Source organism: Lagenorhynchus albirostris, chromosome 4, assembly GCF_949774975.1.
Source record: "Lagenorhynchus albirostris chromosome 4, mLagAlb1.1, whole genome shotgun sequence".
Lineage (NCBI taxonomy): Eukaryota > Metazoa > Chordata > Mammalia > Artiodactyla > Delphinidae > Lagenorhynchus > Lagenorhynchus albirostris.
Window position 1 is genome coordinate 43,065,696 of NC_083098.1, and position 22,218 is coordinate 43,087,913.

The window sequence follows — 22,218 nt, forward strand, 5'->3', positions numbered from 1 at the left end:
ATACTACTGTCTCAGAAGAACTCATTTTACCTCTTCACTCTGTTGTCTATCTAGTCTTTTCTTTATACAATCAACACATCTTGACCTCAAATATTTTCCTTAGTCTCTATCATGAACATGAAATGCCCTCAGGATGTAACATCTTCATTCAAGCATCCTCTGTAATTCAACCATTTCTATTAAGACATTTCTGGAAATTGTAAAAAAAAATTTCCCTTTAATCCCACTCTTATTTAAATATTTAATTATTTAACATTTCCACTGATTTTTCTGAGAAAATGCATTTTGCACTATCTCATATGTTCACACAATGTGTTCAGTTCTCTGTGAATTTTTTAATGTCCACTAGCATCACTATGATTTGCCTCTGATCTGAGTTTCTGGATATCTAGAACCAGGCTTGTTTAACGTGCTTTCCCAAGCACTTGTTATAAACATACACTTAATAAATGGGTCATTGTGGTGGCAGTGTTAAACACTTCATAGCATGAGCAATAAGAAAACTACACTTTCCCAGGAAACAATAAATCTGCTTACCAATGAGAAGAAAATGGTTAGTCATTTTAGTCTTTTAAAAAGTTTTAAATCTGAAATACATGAGTCATGAGGTAGAAATGTTTTCTTACATGAATAGCTCACATTTAAAATAAAATTAAATAGTTATATTACTAGGAAAAAATACTTATTGTAGCTGTCATTTGAAGTACTACACAATTAATCCTTTCAAACATTTTTGTACATGAATTACACATAAGGCTCAATGTTTTGTCTAAACAAAATGCATGGAGCATCACAGTAATTTAAAACAGAGTATTTTGGAAAAGATGTAAAAAAAGAAATGTGTGCTTATACATACATATATATATATGCTTATATATAGTGCTTGTATATGTGTGTATATATGTGTATATATACATATTCATATATTATACATACACATTATTTTGTATATATTATATACAAAATTCAGAGGCAATCATGAAATAATACTAATTTTTGAATTAAACTGAGTTACCTCTGGCTTACTACAAGCTTCTTAAAAACGGACTTATCTAAACAATATCTATATCTAGAACATCTGACCCACTGAGCCACTGAAAGCTTTAAAGGAAGTACATTTGCAAGAATTTTTATTCTTTAAATAGCAGCTATATAAATTTCTAATTTTCATAAAACCCTATTCTCTCCCAGGGCATAGCCCAAGACTACACACCCAAGCAGCAGCTTTGTGGGAATGGTATAAATGTATATAATAAGCAAATAATCCTATAACTTGCACATTGAAAATATTAGGGTGGAGGCCCCTGGAGATGAGGGGGCAGAAAGGAGTGCTGTTTTCCTAAGCTCCAGGCTCTATAGCAGAGTAAATTCAAAGCCTAAGTGGAGAAAACTAATAAATCACATTTGCAATTAGTTGACCAGAGGGAGAAAGAGGACACTCAGAACAAGATCCAATTACACTAAATAGCATTTGAAACCTGGGATCACCAAACTTAAAAATAAAATAAAAAGTTATGAGTGTGGGAAAGTAAATCTAATCTTCTTCTAACTTCCTAGCTACATTTAAAGAAAATTACCTAGGAAAATTGCTATGAAATTAGCCTTCAAACCTTATTAGGCCATGCAGGTCAAGTCAACTACGTCAGTTCTAAAACTCTAACATAATTTTTTCTCGTATGTACCTTCAATAAGATGAAACAAAAAGAGTAGCAAATGTGCCTCTGGGTTGAAGTTCTCCATTTATTTTGACCCTACACATTATGTAGAGAAATCTCAATGCTCAGGAAATAGTCATTTCCCTCAGAGAGTTCAGACCTCATAAAATTCACATGTAATTTCTGCTGACAGTAAATTAATATAGATTCAAATCTCATGAATATTGTATATTTTATAGAACTACTTTTAAAAAAGCATATCCAGTTAGTAAATGGATTTTAAAGTAAGCCCATGATCCTAATAATTAGATCTTTCTAAAATATATTGTATTCTGTTGTAAAGTGTTTGCTCTAAAACTATTTGGAGTCTTCATTAAGACAAGACTAGGACATACAAAATTAAGCCTTAAATGCCACCCTTGATACAATGATATGTAGTCTGCTGATTATAATAGTATCACAAATTCAAAGGCCCAAATAAATGACCATATGTTATTTTCAAAGTCAGCAAGCAAGCTATAAATCTAAAAAAGACACTTGTTTCCAAATCAATGACAACCTACCCAACATTAAATGACTTAAAAAAAGTTAAATTTATGATATTTTCTAAGGGGAAAAAAACCATAACGATGTAATTAAAGGTCATTTGGAGCAGCAATGTAGAAAAAAAAATAGATAAACTCACAGCAGAGCTATCTCATCTTCCCATATCTAAATCCATCAACCTATTTGGCAGATGTGCCTATATACTCTTTCTTCCCTCCTGCTAGTGGCTTCTGCCCCTCTCAAAGACAAACCCTTTCCTGGTGCTCTGAATCCCAGCAAAGATCCCCTTTGTTCACTGTGCCATCAATATCCCTCTCTCTACTGGGTCATTCCCGTTAACATAAACTTGGTTAATATTATCCATCTTAAAACAAACTTTCTAGACCCCCAGCCCTGTACCAGCTGTCATTCAAGATCTATGTTAGACTTCACTGCAAAAATCCTCAAAAACAGTTGACCTCCTTATCTTCACTTACACACTTTCTTCTTTTCTATACATACTCCAATGAGACATTTAACCACAGCCCTCCACTGAAGCAGCCCTCATCAACATACTCAATGATACTTACTTAGCCAAAAACAATAGCAAACTTTTCATCATTTGTATGTCCCCGCCCCCCGCTCCAAAAGATATGTTGAGATCTTAACACTTGGTACCTGTGAAAATAACCTTATTTGGAAATAGGCTCTTTGTAGGTATAACGGAATTAATATTAAGTTGTATTCAACCAGGGGAGGGGGTGCTAATGCAATGACTGGTGCCTTTATAAGAAAAGAAGACAGAGATACAGATACATAAGGAGAATGCCATGTGATGATGGAGGCAGAGGTTAGAGTGATGTCTCTACAAACCAAAGAACACCAATGACTCTCAGACACACCAGAAGCTAAGGGAAAGGCATGGAATAGAGTCTCCCCTAGATGCTTCAGAACGGTTCTGCTGACACCTTGACTTCAGATTTCTGGCCTCCAGAAGAACTGTGAGAGAACTAATTTCTGTTGTTTCAAGCCACTCAGTTTGTGATAACTTGTTATGGCAGCCATGAGAAACTAACAGATCATCTTATTTAACCTCTCAGCAGCATTTGACATGGTGAGCATTCCTGCCTTTGAAATTTTTTTCTTTTCCCATGTCTATATCATGGCTCTCACCTGATTTTTCTCCTACCTGTTACTTAGCTAGTTCTTTCACACATTTCAGACCTCTAAATGTTGCAGTGTCCTAAAAATCTGTCATAGAACCTCACTCTTTCTACCCACACTCTCTGCCTGGTAAACTTTTGCAAACCCATGACTTTACATACCATTTAGATGTTGATAGCTTTCAGATTTATATCCTAGCCAAAACTTCTCCCAAGTTCCAAACCAATATATGTAAGTAACCAATCAACTTCTCCACTTGGATATCTAATAGGCATCACAAAATTAATATAGCCCAAACAGAGCTATTTCATTATTGATTCCTGAAATAAGCTTCCCTGTCACAGTAAGTGCCACCATCATCCCCACCTGTTCAAACTAAAAACCTAGAAGTCATCCTAATTTCCTCTTTTTAATATTCCACATCCAATCCATCAGTGAGTCCTGTCTGCTTTGCCTCCAAAACATAGACACAATTCAGTAACTTCCCTCCATCTCAACTACAACCATGATGCCTTGAGAGTTTCATCTCTTGCTGGTTGATTACAAGAGCTCCCTAACTTATCTCCTTGCTTCTGGCTCTACATTTCTTTACCACATTCTTCTACCCCACACAGCAACAATGAGATCAATCTTTCTAAAGTGTAAACCAGATCGGGTCACTTCTCTGCTAAAGATCATCTGTCCATCAACTTTCTATCACAATAATAAAAGAATAAATATAAAAATTAAAAAAAGATAAAATCAAAATTCCTTAAAACCTACATTATCTGGCTGCTGACCTCCTCTCTGATCTCATCTGATTTTCTAATTCCCTTCAATAGCTGCCTTCCAGCCATTCTGGTCTTCTTACCATCTCTTGAATATGCCATGATTGCTGTTATCGCAGGAGATTTTAATACATGTTCCTTCTTCTTGGGATATTTCTCCCTCTCAAATATTTATCTCTTTGGGGTATCTCACCCTTCAAATTCCATGGCTATCTTCCTCATTTCATTCAAGTCTCAACAGATGTCACCTCTTTAAAGTAATTTTTCTTGTATACAGTAGATAAAGCAACCAACCATTGTCTATTCAATCTCTCTATATTCCATATTCTAATTCTATGTTCTTCATAGCACCTATCCAGAGCTGAAATTAATTGTTCCATTTTTATTTTGTTTACTAATTTTTTATCTCCCTCTCTAAAATATAAACAGTTTAAGGTCATAGATTCAGCAGTGCCCCAGTGTCCCAGCGACTAAAACAGTTCCAGGCTTGAGCAGGTACACAAGAAATATATGTTGAGTGATTGGAAAATGGATGGGAGTTGGCCAAGAAAATACACAGGTGTATCATTTAGGAGGCTGTTACAGTAATATATTTAAGATATGATGGGTGTTTGAATCTAGATAAATGGTATTTGAGATGGTGAAAAATGAAGCGATTTGACACATTTAGAAGAACTTAGTGGCTCATTCAACATGGGTGAAAGAGAATAAAGAGTTTATTATGGGACTTCCCCGGCAGGCCAGTGGTTAAGACTTCACCTCCAATGGAGGGGGTTCAGGTTCCATCCCTAGTCAGGGAGCTAGATCCCACATGCCTCGTGGCCAAAAAACCAAAACATAAAAAACAGAAGCAATATTGTAACAAATTCAATAAAGACTTAAAAAAAAGAAAGTTTATTATAACTGACATCTGATCTGGGTAAATGAGTGGATGATGCCATCATTCATTTTTAAAGGAAATACCAATAGGATAGAAAGGTTAAAAAGACATTTTTGAGAGGAAGTATACCATTGCAGTAAAAAAAACATGGGCCTAGCGTCTCTAAAGCTGTTTGTGTTTGTTGATGCTACTGTTTAACCATGGGCCATTTTTTTTTCAACCCTAAGAAACCTTATTTCTATCCTTCCTATGAATGAAATTTGTTCTTGTCAATTTTTTTTCTTTCAAATGTGCATGTTCCCAAATACAACAGATCCTTTTTCAGTTCTTATCCTGCTTGATCACTGATGATCGTTTGTTCCTTCTTGAAAGTCCTTACCATGGATTCCTATGTCACCACATTTTTCTGCCTTTCTTCCTACCTTTCTATCTTCTCCTTCTATTAATGATCAGATAAATTCCAAACTTTTCTGTTGTGACTGACTAGTCTAGTCCCCACCCATATTTCCAACCTCACTCAGCCCACTTCCCCCAAGAAACTTTCCCTGCTTTCAAGTCCAGGATCATTCTATACAATTCTCTAACGAAGGCATGATTTCTTTTTCTTTCTGAAGAACATTGAGGATTTTATCTGCATGTGAAATTTTCAAGGGACATGATAGTGAGAAAAATGCCAACTTTTTTATTGAGAAAACTTTGGTAAAAATAGACATCCTTATAACATATTTTTCTGTTGCTCTAAATTTTTCATTGTACTACTTCTGATTATTTTTCTGTAATTCACTATTACAGTTTCAGCATGAATATTTGTCTATTTTTATCCTTAACTTGGAACATTTTGAGACTTAGAGAAGACTGTTATCACCAATATTATATTAGCAAGCATGAAAGCAAATATTCCAAATAATATTAGCAATTTTAAATATTTGATCTAGCACATATTTTAATAAAGCAAGAGCATGCTCTCCTTGTATGATTCAAAATCATATCTCTCCATTATGTGGTTTCTATCACACCTCCTCAGATAGGACGATAGGATGACTATAGGGGTAGCACAAATCAGGTAGGTAGGGGAAAACATTGGGGATGAGTGGATGACATGATTTGGAGAAGTGTAGTAGGAGCTTGGGTTGAAAAGAACCATGAAGTTTCAACATAGGAGTAGCACAGAGTTGGAAATGACAACCAGTCTGCCAAATACAGACATTTTCCCCACAACAGATACACAGAATACTACTAATATTTTTCACCATTTGGCTACTTCTACAGATGTAAATTGGAATAATTTTTTTTTACCTATATTCTTATAATATATAAATAATAAAGAGCTATATTACATCCCTCATGAATTACCTTTCAGAGACAGTAGTAAAAGTTATGTTATTAACTAACTATATATTATATACTAACTGTGCCTTTAAGGTATACATTTTTAGCCTTTGAATGAAATGTACTCACGCTCACTATTCCATTGCGATTGTCTTCTTCTCTCACTGCCAGAGCCTTCAGAAAATTATCATGCAGGTCTTTACCAGCACTTGTTAATGTCCTATAAAAAGCAGGTCTTCAGTTATAATATATTAGATAAACAAATATGTTGAAAATACCCTGGGTACAAAAAACAATGCTTGTTTATTCCAAGTGACAATCCCTTTAACACTAAAACTATATATACACATTATACAAAATCATTGTAAACCATAAACAATTATTATAATCTACTAGATACTTCAATTTAATTTCAAACAGTTATACAGTCTTTATGTACAAATAATTGGAATCAAGTTTATAAATAATATCAATACTGACACCAGATACAGTTAATTCCATTTATGTGCCCATATTATTCTTTTTATCATGCCATGAAAATTCAATATATTTATTCCCCTCACTACAAAAAATAATTTTAAATTGCCTGTAATTTAAGTACAATTTATTAATTTAATATAAGAAAACTAAAATATTAGCCACTTAAGCCAATTCAGTTACTGGAACAGAGCACTGTTTTAGTTTTATGAGTGGAGATAATCAAGGCAAGACAGGAAACTAGGTTATCTTTGCCAGATAAAAGAAAGCATTAGAGAGAAGAGGGGAAGATGGCGGAAGAGTAAGACATGGAGATCACCTTCCTCCCCACAGATACACTGGAAATACATCTACACGAGGAACAACTCCTACAGAAAACCTACTGAACGCTGGCAGAAAACCTCAAACCTCCCAAAAGGCAAGAAACTCTCCACGTACCTGGGTAGGGCAAAGAAAAAAGAATAAACACAGCCAAAAGGATAGGGACGGGACCTGCACCAGTGGGAGAGAGCTGTGAAGGAGGAAAGGTTTCCACACACTAGGAGGGCCCTTCGCTGGCGGAGACTGCGGGTGGCAGAGGGGGAAGCTTCGGGGCCGCGGAGGAGAGCACAGCAACAGGGGTGGGGAGGGCAAAGCGGGGAGATTCCCACACAGAGGATCGGTGCCGACCAGCACTCACCAGCCCGAGAGGCTTCTCTGCTCACCCACCAGGGCGGGCGGGGCTGGGAGCTGAGGCTCAGGCTTCGGAGGAGGTCGGAACCCAGGGAGACGACTGGGGTTGGCGGCGTGAACACAGCCTGCAGGGGGTTAGTGCACTGCGGCTAGCCGGGAGGGAGTCCGGGAAAACGTCTGAAGCTGCAGAAGAGGCAAGAGACTTTTTCTTCCCTCTTTGTTTCCTGGTGCACGAGGAGAGGGGATTAAGAGCCCTGCTTAAAGAAGCTCCAGAGACGGGCGCGAGCCGCGGCCAAAAGCGCGGACCCCAGAGACGGTCATGAGACGCTAAGGCTGCTACTGCCGCCACCAAGAAGCCTGTGTGCGAGCACAGGTCACTATCCACACCTCCCCTCCCGGGGAGCCTGTGCATCCCGCCACTGCCAGGATCCCGAGATCCAGGGACAACTTCCCCAGGAGAACGTACAGCGCGCCTCAGGCTGGTGCAACGTCATGCTGGCCTCTGCCGCCGCAGGCCCGCCCCACACTCCATGCCCCTCCCTCCCCTCCCCCCCCCCCCCGGCCTGAGTGAGCCAGAGCCCCCGAAGCAGCTGCTCCTTTAACCTCGTCCTGTCTGAGCGAAGAACAGACGCCCTCCGGCGACCTACACAGAGGCGGGGCCAAATCCAAAGCTGAGGCCCTGGCAGCTGTGAGACCAAAGAAGAGAAAGGGATATCTCTCCCAGCAGCCTCAGAAGCAGCGGATTAAAGCTCCACAATCAACTTGAGGTACCCTGCATCTGTGGAATAACTGAATAGACAACAAATCATCCCAAATTGAGGAGGTGGACTTTGAGAGCAAGATTTATGATTTTTTCCCCTTTTCCTCTTTTTGTGAGTGTGTAGGTGTATGCTACTGTGTGAGATTTTGTCTGTATAGCTTTGCTTCCACCATTTGTCCTAGGGTTCTATCCGTCCATTTTTTATTTTTTTTAATTTTCTTTTCTTAACAATTATTTTTTATTTTAATAACTTTATTATATTTTACCTTTTTTTAACTTTATCTTCTTTTTTCTTTTTTCCTTCCTTCCCTCCTTCCTTCCTTCTTTCCCCCTCCCTCCCTCTTTTCTTTCTTTCCTTCTATCTTTCCTTCTATCTTTCTTTCTTTCTTTCTACATCTACTAATTCTTTCTTTCTACTTTTTCTCCCTTTTATTCTGAGCCATGTGGATGAAAGGCTCTTGGTGCTGCAGCCAGGAGTCAGTGCTGTACCTCTGAGGTGGGAGAGCCATCTTCAGGACACTGGTCCACAAGAGACCTCCCAGCTCCACATAATATCAAACGGCGAAAATCTCCCAGAGATCTCCATCTCAACACCAGCACCCAGACTCACTCAACAACCAGCAAGATACACTGCTGGACACCCTATGCCAAACAACTAGCAAGACAGGAACACAACCCCACCAATTAGCAGAGAGGCTGCCTAAAATCATAATAAGTCCACAGACACCCCAAAATACACCACCAGACATGGACCTGCCCACCAGAAAGACAAGATCCAGCCTCACCCACCAGAACACAGGCACTAGCCCACTCCACCAGGAAGTCTACACAACCCATTGAACCAACCTTAGCCACTGGGGACAGAGACCAAGAACAGCGGGAACTACGAACCTGCAGCCTGCAAAAAGGAGACCCCAAACACAGTAAGATAAGCAAAATGAGAAGACAGAAAAACACACAGCAGGTGAAGGAGGAAGATAAAAACCCACCAGACCTAACAATTCAAGAGGAAATAGGCAGTCTACCTGAAAAAGAATTCAGAATAATGATAGTAAAGATGATCCAAAATCCTGGAAATAGAATAGACAAAATGCAAGAAACATTTAACAAGGACCTAGAAGAACTAAAGATGAAACAAACAATGATGAACAACACAATAAATGAAATGAAAAATACTCTAGATGGGATCACTAGCAGAATAACTGAGGCAGAAGAATGGATAAGTGACCTGGAAGATAAAATAGTGGAAATAACTACTGCAGAGCAGAATAAAGAAAAAAGAATGAAAAGAACTGAAGACAGTCTCAGAGAACTCTGGGACAACATTAAACGCACCAACATTTGAATTATAGGGGTTCCAGAAGAAGAAGAGAAAAAGAAAGGGACTGAGAAAATATTTGAAGAGATTATAGTTGAAAACTTCCCTAATATGGGAAAGAAAATAGTTAATCAACTCCTGGAAGCACAGAGAGTCCCATACAGGATAAATCCAAGGAGAAATATGACAAGACACATATTAATCAAACTATCAAAAATTAAATACCAAAAAAACATATTAAAAGCAGCAAGGGAAAAACAAAAAATAACACACAAGGGAATCCCTGAAATGGTTAACAGCTGATCTTTCAGCAGAAACTCTGCAAGCCAGAAGGGAGAGGCAGGACATATTTAAAGTGATGAAGGAGAAAAACCTGCAACCAAGATTACTCTACCCAGCAAGGATCTCATTCAGATTCGATGGAGAAATTAAAACCTTTACAGACAAGCAAAAGCTGAGAGAGTTCAGCACCACCAAACCAGCTTAACAACAAATGCTAAAGGAACTTCTCTAGGCAACACACAAGAGAAGAAAAAGACCTACAATAACGAACCTAAAACAATTAAGAAAATGGGAATGGGAACATACATATTGATAATTACCTTAAATGTACATAGACTAAATGCTCCCACCAAAATGCACAGATTAGCTGAATGGATACAAAAACAAGACCCATATATATGTTGTCTAAAAGAGACCCACTTCAGACCTAGAGACACATACAGACTGAAAGTAAGGGGATGGAAAAAGATATTCCATGCAAATGAAAACCAAAAGAAAGCTGGAGTAGTAATTCTCATATCAGACAAAATAGACATTAATATAAAGACTATTAGAAGAGACAAAGAAGGAACTACTTAATGATCAAGTGATCAATCCAAGAAGAAGATATAACAATTGTAAATATTTATGCACCCAACATAGGAGCACCTCAATACATAAGGCAAATACTAACAGCCATAAAAGGGGAAATCGACAGTAACACATTCATAGTAGTGGACTTTAACAGCCCACTTTCACCAATGGACAGATCATCCAACATGAAAATAAATAAGGAAACACAAGCTTTAAATGATACATTAAACAAGATGGACTTAATTGATATTTATAGGACATTCCATCCAAAAACAACAGAATACACATTTTTCTCAAGTGCTCATGGAACATTCTCCAGGACAAGGAGAAGACTCAAATCAATAGAATTAGAAATGAAAAAGGAGAAGTAACAACTGACACTGCAGAAATACAAAAGATCATGAGAGATTACTACAAGCAACTCTATGCCAATAAAATGGACAACCTGGAAGAAATGGACAAATTCTTAGAAAAGCAAAACCTGCCAAGGCTAAATCAGGAAGAAACAGAAAATATGAACAGACCAATCACGAGCACTGAAATTGAAACTGTGATTAAAAATCTTCCAACAAACACAAGCCCAGGACCAGATGGCTTCACATGCGAATTCTTTCAAACATTTAGAGAAGAGCTAACACCTATCCTTCTCAAACTCTTCCAAAATATAGCAGAGGGAGGAACACTCCCAAACTCATTCTACGAGGCCACCATCACCCTGATACCAAAACCAGACAAGGATGTCACAAAGAAAGAAAACTACAGGCCAATATCACTGATGAACATAGATGCAAAAATCCTCAACAAAATACTAACAAACAGAATCCAACAGCACATTAAAACGATCATACAACATAATCAAGTGGGGTTTATACCAGGAATGCAAGGATTCTTCAATATATGCAAATCAATCAACATGATATCCCATATTAACAAATTGAAGGAGAAAAACCATATGATCATCTCAATAGATGCAGAGAAAGCTTTTGACAAAATTCAACACCAATTTATGTAAAAAACCCTGCAGAAAGTAGGCATTGAGGGAACTTTCCTCAACATAATAAAGGCCATATATGACAAAGCCACAGCCAACATTGTCCTCAATGGTGAAAAACTGAAAGCATTTCCACGAAGATCAGGAACAAGACAAGGTTGCCCACTCTCACCACTCTTATTCAACAGAGTTTTGGAAGTTTTAGCCACAGCAATCAGAGAAGAAAAGGAAATAAAAGGAATCCAAATTGGAAAAGAAGAAGTAAAGCTGTCACTGTTTGCAGATGACATGTTACTATACATAGAGAATCCTAAAGATGCTACCAGAAAACTACTAGACCTAATCAATGAATTTGGTAAAGTAGCAGGATACAAAATTAATGCACAGAAATCTCTTGCATTCCTATACACTAATGATGAAAAATCTGAAAGTGAAATCAAGAAAACACTCCAATTTACCATTGCAACAAAAAGAATAAAATATCTAGGAATAAACCTACCTAAGGAGACAAAAGACCTGTATCCAGAAAATTATAGGACACTGATGAAAGAAATTAAAGATGTTACAAATAGATGGAGAGATATACCATGTTCTTGGATTGGAAGAATCAACATTGTGAAAATGACTCTACTACCCAAAACAATCTACCGATTCAATGCAACCCTATCAAACTACCAATGGCATTTTTCACAGAACTAGAACAAAAAATTTCACAATTTGTATGGAAACACAAAAGACCCCGAATAGCCAAAGCAATCTTGAGAACGAAAAACGGAGCTGGAGGAATCAGGCTCCCTGACTTCAGACTATACTACAAAGCTACAGTAATCAAGACAGTATGGTACTGGCAGAAAAACAGAAATATAGATCAATGGAACAGGATAGAAAGCCCAGAGATAAACCCACGCACATATGGTCACCTTATCTTTGATAAAGGAGGCAGGAATGTACAGTGGAGAAAGGACAGCCTCTCCAATAAGTGGTGCTGGGAAAACTGGACAGCTACATGTAAAAGTATGAGATTAGATCACTCCCTAACACCATACACAAAAATAAGCCCAAAATGGATTAAAAACCTAAATGTAAGGCCAGAAACTATCAAACCCTTAAAGGAAATCATAGGCAGAACACTCTATGACATAAATCACAGCAAGATCCTTTTTGACCCACCTCCTAGAGAAATGGAAATAAAAACAAAAATAAACAAATGGGATCTAATGAAACTTCAAAGCTTTTGCAAGGCAAAGGAAACATACACAAGACCAAAAGACAACCCTCAGAATGGGAGAAAGTATTTGCAAATGAAGCAAGTGACAAAGGATTAATCTCCAAAATTTATAAGCAGCTCATGCAGCTCAATAACAAAAAAACAAACAATCCAATCCAAAAATGGGCAGAAGACATAAATAGACATTTCTGCAAAGAAGATATACAGACTGCCAACAAACACATGAAAGAATGCTCAACATCATTAATCATTAGAGAAATGCAAATCAAAACTAGAATGAGATATCATCTCACACCAGTCAGAATGGCCATCATCAAAAAATCTACAAACATTAAATGCTGGAGAGGGTGTGGAGAAAAGGGAACACTCTTGCACTGCTGGTGGGAATGTGAATTGGTACAGCCACTATGGAGAACAGTATGGAGGTTCCTTAAAAAACTACAAATAGAACTACCATATGACCCAGCAATCCCACTACTGGGCATATACCCTGAGAAAACCATAATTCAAAAAGAGTCATGTACCAAAATGTTCATTGCAGCTCTATTTACAATAGCCCAGAGATGGAAGCAACCTAAGTGTCCATCATCGGATGAATGGATAAAGAAGATGTGGCACATATATACAATGGAATATTACTCAGCCATAAAAAGAAACGAAATTGAGCTATTTGTAATGAGGTGGATAGACCTAGAGTGTGTCATACAGAGTGAAGTAAGTCAGAAAGAGAAAGACAAATACCGTATGCTAACACATATATATGGAATTTAAGGGGAAAAAATGTCACGAAGAACCTAGGGGTAAGACAGGAATAAAGACACACACTTACTAGAGAATGGACTTGAGGATATGGGGAGGTGGAAGGATAAGCTGTGACAAAGCGAGAGAGAGGCATGGACATATATATACTACCAAGCGTAAAATAAATAGCTAGTGGGAAGCAGCCGCATAGCACAGGGAGATCAGCTTGGTGCTTTGTGACCGCCTGGAGGGGTGGGATAGGGAGATTGGGAGGGAGGGAGATGCAAGAGTGAAGAGATATGGGAACATATGTATATGTGTAACTGATTCACTTTGTTATAAAGCAGAAACTAACACACCATTGTAAAGCAATTATACTCCAATATAAATATGTAATAAAAAAAGAAAAAAAAGCATTAAGAATTCAAGAGAGAAATGACTTTCTTTGGAAATAAATTTTAAAGAAAATTTATCACAGTGATCTTGATCAAGCAACACTGAACCACAAAATAAAGAGTGCGTTCAAGAGTGATTTGAGAAATAATAAGCATTTCTTTATTTACAATTTTCTATATATTCAACAAACATTTCTATTGCATGTCTATTATGTACCAGGAACAGTACTAGGGACAAAGATAAATGAGACATAATTCCTGCTTTCAAGTTGCCTGTGGTCTGATGGAGGTGAACAGATACAGGAACATTATAATATCATACCATGTGATAAGTGTAATAATAGAGATATGGATGGATATTGAATCATAAGAGAAATATCTTACCTATTCAAGGAAAAGTCACTTAATCTTTTTTTTTCACACACAAACTGTATTTTATTTTTACAAGAGATAAATAAGTCACTTAATCTTAAGTTTTAAAGCCATCGTTGAACTAAGTGTTAAAAGATGAGACAGCATTAGCCAGTTTGGGGGTGAGGGTGGTGGGAGACGGAAAGAGTTTTGAGTAACTTCAAAGGAATTAAAGAACAGAGATGAAACACTGCCAGGTGCCCTTGGGTAACTGCAAAACAGTCAGAAAGTAAGCACAGGAAGTGAAGGAGAAACCATACAATATTAATAAAAGCTAATATTTTTACAGACATACTGTTGTAAATATTTAGTTAAGGCCACTCAGCTAATCGGAGCAGACCTGTTTTCAAACTCAGGCAGTCTGGTTCCAAAACTGATTCTCATAACCATTAGGCCATTCTGCCTTTCCAGGAAGGCCTTGTATGCTACATTAAGGAGCTTGAGCCTTATCTTGTAGGAGATGTTGAACCACAAGTGTCGTATGCAAGGAAATAAGATGGTCAATTTTGTGTTTCAGTAATAGTATCCAGGCATTGTGATAAACATAGCATGGAGGAGAGCCACAATGGAAAGGATAATTAGGGAGCTTTAGTAAGAGATGATGAAGACCTGAGTTAAAGCAGTGGTGGTAAAAATAAGAGGGGATAGATTAAGGAAATATTTAAAAGGGAAGTAGACCTGGTGATTTCTTTTTGTGAAGAGTTCAAGATTACTACCAGGTTTCTTTAAATCAATATAGGCATGTACAATATGTAACCTACTGATAATTTTGTTGAACTATAAATTCAACTCGTTAAGTTGATCACAGTTTGTCAGCTTTTCCTTTTCTAGTTTTATGTGCCTTGGCTTATAGTATCAATATCAATTAATACTCAAAATATCTAAATATACATAAACTACTCATTGGTACCAATGCAGAGAATCAGATATTTGAGAAATTTCTCAATTTATTGTGCTATTCAAAATTGAGTCTTCCATATTATAATACACCTATGCACTGCTCTGACATTAAATCTCCAAAATATCAAATTTATTTTGTCAGAAGCTTGCCCAGAAAACATGTATTTTTTCTCCATTGCTCACAGGTTAATCTTTTCATCACTGGTCAGTTTCTACCTAATTTCCTGCTTATGGTCTATATTTAAAACCAGAACGAGTTAGAAATTCTTTGTGAAGTTTGAACAGAGAATTAGTTTTACAAGTGTATCAATCAGGACTGGTTAGGTTATACTATAGTAACAAGTGGCCCAAATGTCTGTGGTTTATAATTACAAAGGATTATTTCTCAATAATGCTATGCATCAATAGCAGGTTGATTGTGGCTCTTCATCTTGAAGGGATGAACTGGGAGGCTCATGAAATAGCCTCTATCTGAAACATCTTTGGTTATTGTGCAGAGGGAACATGGTCACATGCTGGCTCTTAGAGCATCTGCTTGTAAGAGACTCATGTCACGTCCACTCACATTTGATTGGCCAAAGCAAGTGCCATGCCTGAAATCAATGGGATGGAAAAGTATAATACTGCCCAGGGAAGAGTAGCAAATATCTGTAAACAGTATCCTATGTACCCCTTGCTTCTATAGCATAACCAAACAAAGGCTGAGAGTAGATAGCTCAGTAAACAAGAGCAATAAAGAAAACAATTTCTGAGTAAAATTTAAAGGTATACAAAATGTGTTAAATAATGTGGTTCATTGCAATTTAACCAAATAAAGATGCTTTTGTAAATTAAGATCACTAATCTTAGCTCCAAAGCAGAATGTTTTCCCACAGACCCATAAAACTTCTAAAAATTATGGTTGAAGGAATGAAATAGACTGGTATGTGGTCTTCTGTGATAGTCATAAACACCTGTTGGTTTTGCCTCCCTGACATCCCTTCCCACTTTTGATAACAGAACTTAATTTTTATTTGGAAAATGGTCCCTCCCACTTGCTATGCTTTGTTAACACAGTCATTTAAGGTACCCACTCACTCACAACTCTTACCTCCCAAATCCCAGCGAATGAATATGCCTCAAGCTTAACCAATATCACTTAACCTCAAGAGAACTTACATCATAAACAGAGAGACACAAGGATGAAAAGCAACTGGAATTGTGATTGTCCTTAATTCCTACTACATAACCTCATCATTCAACTTTTTCTTCAAATCTATGATAACCAGTGCTCCTCCAATAAATCTCATTTTTTTATTTAGTTCATTAGAATAGGTTTCTATTGCTCACAACCAAAACCTATAATTGACATGATGGTTATCTAGCTAAGATACTGCAGAGCTCCTAAAGGTTTCCATATAGCAAGTCTACTCTCCACTCCTCCCACCTCCCCAAATACACCTGACTTTGCTGTAAATCTTTAGAACATTACAGATAAGTTAAAGTCCAATTTGATCACCAACTCCTGCCTCAAAACACCAAAGGTAACCATCATTATCATTTCTGCATGCATCCTTCAAGGTTATTGTCTATTGTTTACGTATGTACTTGTGTACCCATAAAAGCATATATAGTATCATTTGGTGAGTTGTTCATTTTATCACATATTTTTCAACTTACTGTTTTGTTGCATTGTTGTTATTGTTCCTGGGAGTAGATGTTTATGAGAGTGCCAAGGAAGATCAAAATTATTCCCAAGTTTATCAGACATGAAAAGTCAGAATAATAGATTTCTAGGTACCATTCACTAGCAGGGAAGGAACTCCTAATATTCTGCCAGGCCTAGCTCACTTGCAAACAGCTGAGGCTTTTAGCAGGTATCTGGGCAGGGCAGGAAAAGGAAATAATTGCAGTAGAATTTTTGCTGTCCCTGGACACTTACTTTGACCCACACTGTTTTCCCTTTTTCCTTAAAAATAAAACCCTGGTTTTCACCTGAGCATGTAGCTTCCTGGAATAAAGACTACATTTTCTAGGCTTTTTTGCAGGTACTTATGCCCATATGACTAATTTTTGCACAATGGTATCCAAGTGAAAATTACATACAACTTCTGTACTTAAAGGGGGTGGGTGCCATTTTGCCTGTAGTTGGAATGCCATATAATGACTGTTGCTCCAGCTGCCATCTTGACTTAAGTGAGAGGCCACTGTTACGGAGAAACAAGAGAAAGAAGGAGAATCCCTGGCACCCTGGAGGACCAACCCAGCCTTGATTGACACCATCTAGACATCTGGAATATGAGACTAAAAAGGGTTTATATTTGGTTTCAGCCACTGTCATTTTAGGTTTTTCTATTATTTTTAACTAAACTTAATCTAAACAGATACATTCACCATATGAAATTGCTCACCCTTCCGACAAAGATGGTTTTGTGGGATTGGCTTGGTGATCAAACTAGACTTTAACCTTATCCGTAATATTCTGAGGATATCACAGGAGACTGTATTACTTATCTAATTAAAATGAATTGTTTTTTAAATAGTCAAAATGTTAAGTATTTTAAATGGAAGCATGAGATAATGGAAATTAAGCTGAAATATAAGATGGGACATCAGTCTTTAATTCTTATCCATTTACCAACTGATTAGTCCAAGTCATCATGTTTTTCTGAACCTGGATTTCACAATGGGCTAAATAATCTCTAAGCCCCCTAGCAGTTGTACAACTTGTAATGTAAAATGATCATACTCTATCATCAATCACCAAACATCATTAATTTATAATCAGCTTAAGAAATGTGACTGTCACACTGACAATACATTAAGAGCATATTGTTCAAGTCTTACATACACAGACTTACATCATTTCTTATAACCTCTATGAGGAAGATAAAAGTATTTTTGTTCTATAAACTGGGAACAGAGAGAATATGGTCTATAACCCCTAAGCTATTTGCAGCAGAGTAAAACAAATTATATAAATAATCAATTATTATAGCATGCTACATCTGAGAACCTGAAACTTCTCAGCAAGGAGAAATATTGGAAAAGAAAGGTAATACCGAGGGTGTGGTAAGGAATTCTTAAATCTTTAACATGCATTACTCTTACTTAACTAGATTTATTTAACAGTCAGTGACCTGAGAAACCTTGCTTAAGTAAATATTACAAAAGGAGTTACTTCCTCAAGAAGTGAAGTAGTTCTGTTACAAAATCTGAGGGCTATAAGTTTTATAAAGGCAAATACTCCATCTTTGTTTACACTCCACCACACTTTCAAAATGGCATAAAAATCATATGGATGAGTTAAATTTTACCAACCTTGTTTAATCATTAGCTAAACATATTTATATAATTCTACATGAATGACTAAATATATTCTTAATCCTCAAAAATTAGACTACTGGCTTTATGGTTTAATTACGTTGCTTATATATCCCACATTCACATTTCATGTTTCTAGAATTTACATTCAACTCATTAGCACTTGTTTCAATATGTAATTCAACCTCTCTGTGCCTCAGTTTCTTTAAAAGGATTTTTAGTAACTCAGTTTGGAAAAATTAAATGGAGAGTATAGTAAAAAATAAAGTAAAAAATAGTAAATGAGTAAAAAATTTATTATAAAAACTCTATAATATTATCTTCTAAAGAAACAAGCACACTTTTTATGAAAAAGTAGTTTTCATAAACAGCTTTATTTCCCATGATGAGTTTACTGACAAAACTATTTGTATGTTTGTGTATTTGTATGGTCTCAAATAATATAATTTTGATTTTTTAGAGGCCAAAATGGAAAAAATTGTTTGCAAAGTTGATAAAATATATATATATAATTTTAGTTAAAACAATGTGTGAATTTTTAGATAAGTCATTTGAGTGTCTGAGTATGAAATTGGGAGATATGTTTTTATAGTCCTTTATCATAGGGCATCTGTTGCTTTGTCAGAGAGTGATGATCTTGCACATTTTTTCCAGGACAACATGATACCTTTTGTTTTGTCCTTTGCATAAATTAGGAGGAAAAAAATCTTATTTTTCCCCCAATAAAATGTTTTATGAATATTTTTAAATTGGTAAATCTTCACATTTCTTTTCTTAATTTGTCATTGTATATTTGCTCTGTATTAATCAGCTCAGGCTGCCATAGTAAAATACCATAGTATTTTATTATGCCCACAGACTGGATGGCTTCAATAACAGAAATTTATTTATCACAGTTCTGGACATTGGAAGTCTGAGGTCAGGGTACCAGCATGTTCTGTTTCTCTTTAGCTTGCAGCTGGCTGCCTTCTTACTGTGTCCTCACACAGCAGAGAGAGAACAAGAGCAAACTCTCTGGTATCTCTTCTTATATGGGCACTAAACCCATCACAAAGGCCCCACCATCATAATCTCATCTAAACCCAACTGCCTGCCAAAGGCCAGTCTCCAAATACCATCCCACTAGGGGTTAGGGTTTCAGCATATGAATTTGGCAGGGTGGGAGTGGGATGAGAGGTGCACACAATTCTATTCATAGCATATTCTTTCTCCCTTCAGAACTCGTTTCCCACATTTTATTTTTTCTTGCAATATTCTGTCTTGCTTGCCTTATCACTTCTTTGGTACAACTTTGATATTTCAAATTTTCTTTTATCATGTGGGATAACTTAGCAAGTTTTTACCTCTTGAGATATGCTAGATTAAGTTACTGCAGTAAGCTATTTGTTCCTCTCCAGCTATCCTTAGCAAGGTGCAAATAATTTCAAGCCAGATAACCACAGAAAAATTCCAAATGCCTGACCATAGGAATTTGCCTCAAATAGCATAGAGAAAAACTTCCTTTTCCTTATCTTGAATGTGAATTTAGATGAAAATAATGCATGCACTATAGGACTATTTTAACTTTTATATGTGTGGAATATAACTAACATACATAAAAGCAGCATAAAACTTCGTTAATATGTTATGACAAAGCCAACCCCTGTAGCTCATCACTTAGTTAAGAAATAGAACAATGATGACACTCCAGGACCCCCGCTTATTCCTTCCTGCTCACAACTCCATCTCCCACCACCATCATCACCACAGGTAACCACTTTCTTACTCTTATGAAATCCACTCCCATGCTTTTCCCTTATCTGTTTTCAACTTTCATGATCATCATTACCTTTTATCACTTAAGTATGTATCCCCAAACGATATAGTTTAATTTGCCTGTTTTTGAACTTTCTACAAATGGGATCATGAAGTGTGTATTTTTAACATACTGTTTCTTTCATTAATATTTTTGATGTACATTTTTGCATACATGCTGATGCATGGGGCTGTACCTCACTTTTACTGAATTCTTTTACACGAATATACAATTATTTATTTATCCTTTTTAGTAACATAGACCTCAAAGTTGTTTCTCATTTGGGTGTATTATAAACATGCTGCTAGAATTTCCCGTACATGTGTCCTGAGCGTAAATTTCTCTAAGATATGTAGCTAGCAATGGAACAGCTGTGTTGTAGGATATTTGTAACTTTAACTTTACAAAATAATGCCAGCTTCTTTCCAAAATTGTTGAACCAATTTACACTCCTACTACCAGAACATGAGAGTTCTTTTTGCTCCATATCATTCCCAAAATGTTGCATTTTAGGACTTTTTAATATTAAGCAACTCAGTGTATTTGTACTAGTATCTCATCATGTTTTTAATTTGCATTTCCCTCATTACTTTTATGTTTTGTATGTACATGCTTTTATGTCTGATTTGTATGTCCTCTGAATACCAGAATGAATACCAGAAATTGTGTAGAAGGAAAAAAGCAACCAGTGAACAATTTCAAGTCCTTTCCTTTGAGCATAAATCCACCTTTAATACTGGAGGGGTGATTTTTTGAAGATCCAAGAGGAAAAATATAGTGGAGCTAAATCCAATGTGTGGTTTTTGAGTCTCCTGTCTTTTCGTGTAAGCTATTCTTGGTGGCTTTTCTTTTCTTAAAATGTAATTGAAACAGTGTTCCTTAGCAGTCAAATCAGTCAGGAATACATTTGGAGACATTTAAGGTTTAGGAACTTTTATACCATATACTGTGATTCCCACAGAATTTCCAGGAGGTCATCAATTTATATTCTAATAAATTTCAGAAAAGGAGACTACTTGAGAAATGAGATTCATTTATTGGTGAGAAGGAATGAGAATCAAATTTCCATTAAGAAGATGAATGGTACCACCTTCCCCACCCTTTTCTGTGTGAGAGAGTTTTTAAATTATCAAATGTACAGTAAAGCTATCAACATCTCTGGGAAAAAACTTCAACTGTCAGAAGCACACGGACGAAAGACAAGAAGTGCTAACATGCACACTGGACAGCTGTTTCTTTTCATTTTCTATTTTGAGAAAAACCCAAGTGGGAGTCCTGAAAAATCTGTGGTATCTTACATCAGTCAAACTCCACTTCGCCTGGATGAAAATTTGTGCTTTTCTTTGAGGGAACGAAATGGTTTGGCTTCTGTGTGAGAAAGTGTCAATGAACTCCTCATTTTTTAGTACATTTGGCAAGTTTCTCTAATTAATTCTTAAATATGGTAGGTTAAGATGTTCTCACACTTTGAGGAGAAAAGAAGTTGCTTAGAGAGAAAATAAATGCTCGTAGTTTCTGAACATGTTTGCTTTTATTCTGTAAACACATTAATATATAACTTTGCTTTTACCCTCCTCTGGGACGGAGCTAAATCTTTTATCTGTTTTGAAGTATATTCCCTCGTCTTCTGGTTATATTTATACAGTAAAGCCAGTGAGAAAATAGAAAGCAAGGAAAGTAACCCCTGGTTTGATATGCTTGCCTCCAAACTCCTATCTGTGGGAATCAGCCTTATTGCTCCATAGAACGCTGAGGTTGTCATGCACATGAGGCTTTAGAGAGCTGAAGGTCTTGAGGCTCAACATCTTGAGTTGAGCCCAACTAACTAAATAGCTAGTCTTTATGTGTGTGTCTCTTGTTAATAATTTTTGAAAGATTCTATATAAAGAGGAAGACAATTTGATACAATGAAATTCCAGGGGGCAATTCCTCACCAGAGAAAAGCAGTCTAAGCAGAAGCCCACACTGCATTTCTCAACAACTGTAGGAGGCAGTAAGGTCTGTCATGTATCGGGAATAGTGGACATATGGGTGCTCAGAGCAGAAGAGTAT

At 36.7% G+C, this 22,218-nt stretch overlaps 1 protein-coding gene across 2 annotated transcripts in view; it reads right to left on the reverse strand.

Annotated features, from left to right (window-relative positions):
- CFAP299 (cilia and flagella associated protein 299) overlaps window positions 1-22,218 on the reverse strand; it is a 615,047-nt gene that overhangs the window by 369,321 nt on the left and 223,508 nt on the right. For both annotated transcript variants that reach the window (XM_060147200.1, XM_060147199.1), the window contains exon 3: window positions 6,450-6,540. In XM_060147200.1, the coding sequence (XP_060003183.1) occupies window positions 6,450-6,540 (91 nt within the window). The remainder of the gene's footprint in view (window positions 1-6,449; window positions 6,541-22,218) is intronic.